This window comes from Nicotiana sylvestris, chromosome 1, assembly GCF_000393655.2.
Source record: "Nicotiana sylvestris chromosome 1, ASM39365v2, whole genome shotgun sequence".
NCBI classification, from domain to species: domain Eukaryota; kingdom Viridiplantae; phylum Streptophyta; class Magnoliopsida; order Solanales; family Solanaceae; genus Nicotiana; species Nicotiana sylvestris.
This window is the reverse complement of record NC_091057.1, coordinates 79,999,865-80,006,794: the sequence shown is the minus strand read 5'-3', so window position 1 is coordinate 80,006,794 and position 6,930 is coordinate 79,999,865. Positions and strand designations below refer to the sequence as shown.

General features: G+C 43.8%; 1 protein-coding gene across 1 annotated transcript; it reads left to right on the top strand.

The window, feature by feature from the left end:
* The first annotated feature begins 1,034 nt into the window (after positions 1–1,034).
* Positions 1,035–5,619, top strand: LOC138871851 (cilia- and flagella-associated protein 45-like). Its single transcript, XM_070149759.1, has 3 exons — positions 1,035–1,416; positions 2,962–3,038; positions 5,251–5,619. The coding sequence occupies exons 1-3, from the start codon at positions 1,035–1,037 to the stop codon at positions 5,617–5,619; spliced, it is 828 nt and encodes a 275-aa protein (XP_070005860.1).
* The last annotated feature ends 1,311 nt before the right edge of the window (positions 5,620–6,930 follow it).

Genomic DNA, 6,930 nt, shown 5'->3' with positions numbered 1-6,930 from the left:
ATACCCAAAAACCCACCAAACATAAAAAGAGAAAGAAGGAGACGCTAGCGGAGTCCCCGAAACAAAAGAGACCTAAGGATTGAAAGCCTAGGGCTGATACAACGGTTCTAACTCTGGCAGTTGCTGAGAGTCTTCGTGCTGAAGACAAAGACAATGACGGTTGCCCACTGGTACATAGGGCAAGACAAAGCACTGATGCTTCGAAGGTCGCCGGGCAGAAGACTGCCGAGTCAGAGGTGGCCGATGCGGTCCCACCTCGTATTGAGGAGACCTTGGAAGAGGGTTTGGATGCAGTCCCCGAGCCGACCATTAAATAGGATACAACTTGTGCCGATGAGCACTTGTTGGCGCATTCGGAGGATCCCGCTTTGAGGCCCCTCGAGGGTGAGATGAAGCCCCGATAGAGGTTAATACCTTAGGCAATCTCCAACCAGGCTCGTCGTTTTCCGTGGGCAAATACGGGATGCCCAGAATAGGGAAACTCCTGATATGGGGGCATCCCGGGGAGAGGATGATGCATTTGGAGATTTTTTTGCCGGCGTTGAAGAGGATGATGATCTCGATGCTCCACTCGTTCCCGAGGAGGCTGAGAAACTCCAAAAACAGGTGATTTTCGACATAATCTTTGTGCCTTGAGTTTGATCTTTGTTTTTCTAACTTCTTTCCTTCGTGATATATGTCACGATGATGTACGAGCAGGCCATCTCCAAGTTACGATCTAAATGGACTTATTGTGGGGAGGAGTTCGAGATCTTGCTTCGGAGTCGAAAGAGATAAAAACTCTATATGCCCAAAGGGAGGAGGAACTGAACAGCCTTCAAGTAGGCTCGGAGAAGGTGCTCCAAGAGCGGGCCAACTTCATCGAGCAAGTAGTTCGGTATTCATGAGCTTGATTTTTGTTTTCATAACTTGGTGTTTATTACCTTAACTCGAAGTTTGCAGATTAAGCGAAAGGATGCCCTATCGGAGCAGCTCCGAGAAGAGATTGCGGCCAAAGATGTCAAGATCTTGAGCTGAAGCGGTACAAGAATAGCATGGCCTCAAAAAGGGATACTCTCCGAAAGGACCTGGCCTCGACTCAGAGTCTTCTTCAAAGTGCTAAAGAGGAAGCTCACAAATTAAAGGCGCTTCATACTGAGTCGTCTTTCGCGTTATCCATGGCCAGATCTGATGCCGATGTACTCATATTGTCATATCGGGAAGATGTCGCTGCAGCGAATACTCAAGCTAGGGAGATATCTGAAGAGGACGAGCTCAAACTTGCTCGCGCCCTTGCACATGCTCAATTAGAAGCTCGGAGGCAAGCCTTTGAGGAAGTGTATGTCAAGGGTTTCGATCTCTATGCCGAGATCGAAGAAGTGAAGGCCTTGGAAGAGGAGTCAGCAGCTCTGACTACTTCGGACGAGGGCTCTGCAAGTATCTTGGGGAGTAGCGAAGATGAAGACTAGGCCACTTTTTGCTCTTTTTACTTCTTCTTCTTTTGTATGTGGGATCCGCGTTGGAGTTTTGTAAATGCACATTGTAAATATATTTTTGGAATGCAAAGGATTTTCTTTATTTAATGTCTTCAAAGTTTTACTTTTTAGTGTTCATGCCAAAGTTAAGCTTCGAACTTGAATTTAACTCCTTCGAGCTCGGTCTTGGAGTAACAAAGACCCTTGAGATCGGGTTGTTCTGGTTTCAATCGCATACCTTCCCTAGGTCGGGTTTGTAAGGAATTGATTCGATTCCTCGAACATTGTATGGTGACGTCATTCCTATGACTATGACGTGACCGAAATGGCCCCGTTGGTACATTTTCCCAAAAGGTCATAATTGCTTTGTCAGGGCTGGTTGGCTCACAAAGTTAATGAATAGTCGCCGCTCTTCTTATATATACTTGTTTTCCTTTCATTGAGAGCTTTGCCGTTTTGTGCAAATACCTTTCTCTATAGAGTTCCTTTTTTGCGCTAGTTCTAGTGCCGCTTCAGATCAAAGCTTTCGCCTGAGTTTTTATCTTCCCTTTCTTGTCTTGAAGGAACCATGGCTACCATGCCAAAATCCGCTCATCAGAAAGAGGGAAGTCCCACATCTGCTTCTCGCCCGACCGGTGGTACACCGCCAGCGTTTGGCGAGCTAACTTCAAACCATTTCATCTCGATGAGAGATTTTACGATAGTGAAACCTCTCGACGTTCTGGGTCATCGAGAACATGCATCGAGGTTCATTCGATCAATATAAAAGAGAAACCTCGAGGCTGTAAGGAGAGACTGCGGATAGGGAGAAAAGGTGAGGCTACAGATATGCTCCCGGGAAGAGGATATTATGGCCCATGTAGAGGGGTTTCTGAATATGTACACGTACCCTTTTACGTTGGGTCCTCTCGACTGACTCGTCCTCGAATTCTGTCGAAGATATCGAGTTACTTTGGCTCAGATCCATCCGTCTTTTTGGCGGATCGTGTTGATGATGATATTTTTTGCTGAAAAGGCCGAGCTTAAGTTAACTTTTAGCTACCTCGTCAGATTGTATCAGCCTTTATATCATCGAGGTCTAATTACACTACGAACCCAATCCACCAAGCCCTTTATTGCCAGTGATGATGAGGACAGGGATAAAGGGTGGATGAGTCAGTTTGTTCGAGTGAGGACTGTTGATATTATTCCTGCGGAGTTCATGTTGTTTCCCGGGAAATGGAATTTCGAGCATAAGTGATATACTGTACTCTATTATTTTTGTTCTCGGTGGAGCCAGACTCCGTAAGGACATTTTTTCCTTTTCCGCAGCGATCCCGTGGATGCCAAATGAAGTCCCTGATCTTGCGGACTAGGCCCGCAAACTGGCAGCCTCTTTGACTTATGACGAGCGCAAGTGGCGAGATTTGTCAAAGGGCAAATGCGAGGCTAAGCACCATAGTATGTGCTATGTAGTCCTTCTCTCGAGGAGTACTTTCCCTTTCGTACACTAATTACTTTGTTGCAGGCATCAGTGAGTTTTCTGAGGTGAGACCATCCCCTTTAGAGGAGGAGGAAGGACATTCGATTTCTGAGACAGAGAAGGCTAATAAAAGAAAAGGTCCTTGAAGGACGAGGATTCCCATAGCAAAGAAGGATCCGCCCGGGGGCGCTAGGAGGACGTTGTTGCTGACAAAGTTCTCATTTTTATCGATTGTTCTGGGGACATCAATTCCCTCGGAGAGGATGACTCTACATTGATAGCTCGAACTAGAAGGCCTCCCGAGATTATTGAGTCTGCTGGTATTGAGGCCCCTAGTCTCGAGGGAGGGATTCCACAAGAGAGGAAAGGTGAAGGTCCTTCATTACCTGATTTGGCAGCTGGTTCTCGAACGTCAGGAACTACTCCGAGGGAAATGGGTTTCGACATATCTTCGCCCAATTAGAGAGCCTCAGGGTGCTCTACCGGGGCCGATAAGACCGAGCTGGTAAATGCAAAATCGACCTTCGAGGAAGCTCAGTAACTCTGCTCTATAGCGAGTTTTGAAGTCATTACAACGTTTCTAACTTCATACTTTCTTCTTTTAACTGAACTTTTCTTTCTCATAGTCCTTCGATAAGCTCAAGTCTGAGCTGCTTCGCTGTGAGGCTAAGTTGCGTAAAGCCTTGAATGGGGAGAAATCTCTTATGCTTCTTTGTGATAAGAAGACAAGAGAGCTAATACATCTTCGATCGAAGTTGAACCGAAGTCATGATTACGAAGGAAACTGATGATATGTTATAATTACGTATTTTAGTCGCTTATTACACTCTAATTTACTGCACTTTAATTGAGTTTAAGCTTTACTCGCTAGTGTTTTGCACTATTTATGTGTTTTATGCATTGTAGGAGAGATTCCGAGCTATGTAGATGTTATGGAATGAATTCAAGTAATTTTGAGCTTTGAAGTCAGAGTAAATTCCCAAGTAATTAAGCCGGGATCATGTTCGGAAATCAACGGATGATAATTAAGAGTGAACGAAGAATCCAATAGGCATATTGTGCACTATCTAGTAAAATGCATATAACTTTTCTCTCAAAACTCCATTTGGGCTCCACAATATATGGTTGGAAAGATAACTCAAAGGGATACAACTTTCATGTTTTACGTGTTTCCAAATTCCCAACATAACAAGGTGAAAGGTGCATGTCAAATGCACGGCCGCGCTCGTCAGGTAGAATCAAAGTCTATATGCGCGGTCTAAGCGCGGTCCAAGCGCGGCTGCGCACGTCCTATCCGGAAAATGTGTCCTTTTTTGTCTAGGAGAAGGTGTAATTGTTTGGGCCCAACCTACTTAGTATATATACATGGAAAAACGGTATTTTGAAGATTTTTGACATACTTTTGATATAGTCTAGACCTAAGGAGGCTAAGGACATTAGGAGCAAGGCGAAGAATTCTTCCACGAGTTTTTCACTTCCTTCTTCCTATTTTCATTGTTGGTTATGAATTCTAGTATTGTATTTTTGAAATACTATTATGAATAGCTAATTTGTTATCTAGGGTTTTGATGGAACCTTTTGGATGATCAATTCTTGTTATGTTTTTATAAAATTGAGCCGTTGGATTTCTCTACTTGTTCAACTACGTGTTTGTTGCTGTTGATTGAATGACCATCAATTGACTGTGCCTATTTAGTGTGTACTGCTAGAGAGAGAGTACATATTTAGGTAGTTGTTGAATAACATCACTCCTAACATATGTGAGAGATCAATACGGAGGGTTTAAAGGCGGTATTAGAGATAGCGAATCATTGGTGCGATCATAGTGAGCGGTGAATTAATGCTAGCTAGTGTAGTTCAAGAGAATACATCTAGTAAATTGTGGTAGTTGCTAGAGAGAGAGCTACGACACTTAGAGTACTCACGATCGGTAGAGAATACTTAGGCAAAATTATAGAAGACGTAGCGGGAAGGATTCCGACAATTGGAAAAATCATAACTCTAGACCTCCTAATCTTTTCACCAACCCTTAGTATCCCTAATTTGTAATTTACTTCTTTAATTAGTTAGACATAGAAATCTTAATATTATAACTAGGAATTATTCGAGCTTGTCTTCCGAGTGATATTGAACAGTTATAGTGAAACCTTAGTTCTCTGTGGGATTCGACTCCAGACTTTTAGACCGGATTATATTTGCAGCGACCGCTTATCCTTTTTAGGACTAGAGTTGGGCGTGATCAGCAACCTCAAGAAATAGGTAACCTCTATTTTGAGGGAATACAAGCTTCTTCTCCCGTCTTCGGAAACTAACATTTTGGTATCTTAGTTGTAGAGAAAGACAGAGAAACTGGAGCACCTTCGGGGTGAAGCTAACCAGGTTAATTCTGAATGCAACGACTTGAAGGCACAGATAGATGCCCATGTTGCGGCCAAAAGGAACGCTTTGGTTAAGGCCTCCACCCTCGAGATACAACTTTTTAATGCTCGAGAAAGCAACTTGGTCCAGGCGAGCAGGGTTGCTAAGCTTGAAATAGATCTTTTGAAGATGAAGGCCGAAGTTGTGGACGCTCGAGCTGAAGCCGAAGATGTCCGAGCAAAGGCTGATAAGAAGGTGGCCATCTATCTGAAAGATGATGTTGAAGCTCGTACGAAGTTGAGGGAGGCTTCCGATCGAGAGAGGAGAAGCAATGAATATGCCTGATACAGATCCCGAAGGGAAATGCTCTAGGAGATTCATGGCAAAGGCTTTGATCTCTCGGAGGACATATAGCAGGACAAGGCGGATGAGTTCGATGCCAAGTTCCTCGTATCTGATGCTGAAGACAACGAGGAGGAGGCCAGTGAGGGAACTGGTCCCGAGGGAGCCGATGGAGACATAGTCCTCAAGGGGGGAAGGCTAAGTTCCCGAGGGTAGACTAGGTTTTTATTTCTTGTTTTTTGTATAGGACTCCCTGTGGGAGTGTTTTGTAAATGTATCTTTGTACCATTATTTATAATAAAAAAGGAATCCTTTGGTTTTCCCTTTATATAAATTTCCACTTGCTCGTGTTTTATGTTTTGAGTATTGATGCTTGCCGATAATTAGTCCGGTATGTTGGACTTTAAGATAAGAACCCTTAGGTTATGCTTGATGAGTAATTGATAATAGTTGACCGTTTAGGGATCGGTCCTCGAATCAAGTTTTGACTCGGGCTCATTGACCCTTAGGTTTTTAACATATTGGCCCTTAGGCACTTTAGCTTGGCTCTGAGGCTCCGTGGATAAGCCCTGAGGCTCTTTAGATTGGCCCTGAGGCTCTTTATGTTGGCCCTGAGGCTCTTTTTAGGTTGGGTGGATTCAACCTCTGATTTGGCTATAGTTTTCCCCTATTTTGGCGGAAGACTTTGAAGTTTTGATTATGCCTTAGCATGTTTTGTGTTCGTCCGACTCTTCGACGACTCAAATAAGAACCTCGATTATGAGTCAATATGTGACGATAATTGAGTACCTCGGTAGGTTCTCTTGAAAGCTGATTTTTTGAAGCCTTTTTGCTAAGGCTGATTGTCTTGAAGCCTTTCATTGTTTGAAGCTGATATGATCGAAGCTCCTTTGCTTATGCCGGGGGTAGCCTGATTAACCAATTTTTTTCGAAGTATTTTCGAAATATTTGAAGGCCTTTAATTTTATGGCGGCGGTCGGACATCTCCGAGCTGCGTTAATTCAGCCAGAGCCTTTTGATATGACCGTAGTGTTTATGTTTGGTCGTAGCCTTTAGTCCCCGGGTGAGATGACCTCGGCGTCTATATAGAGGGTATTCCTTTTTAGGGGTTTTACTGGTTCAGATATATAGACTTTGCCTTAATATCAGGGTTATACCTTTTTAAGGTCTTATGTGTTTGGGCATGCCTCGTTGAGATCTTACAGATTTGATGTTGCCTCACTGAGGGCTTACGAGCTCGAAGTTACCTGATTGAGGTCTTACAAATTCGAGTTTTTGATGGCTCGATGAGCTGACTGTCAATGACAACCCCCG

What these genes read in the sequence shown, in the direction of transcription:
- LOC138871851 (XM_070149759.1), top strand. Translation starts at nt 1,035, where the DNA reads ATGGCCTCAAAAAGGGATACTCTCCGAAAGGACCTGGCCTCGACTCAG. An exon ending in TTCGGACGAGGGCTCTGCAA is followed by an intron (nt 1,417 to 2,961) that starts GTATCTTGGGGA and finishes ACTTTGTTGCAG; the next exon opens with GCATCAGTGAGTTTTCTGAG. An exon ending in CGATTTCTGAGACAGAGAAG is followed by an intron (nt 3,039 to 5,250) that starts GCTAATAAAAGA and finishes TCTTAGTTGTAG; the next exon opens with AGAAAGACAGAGAAACTGGA.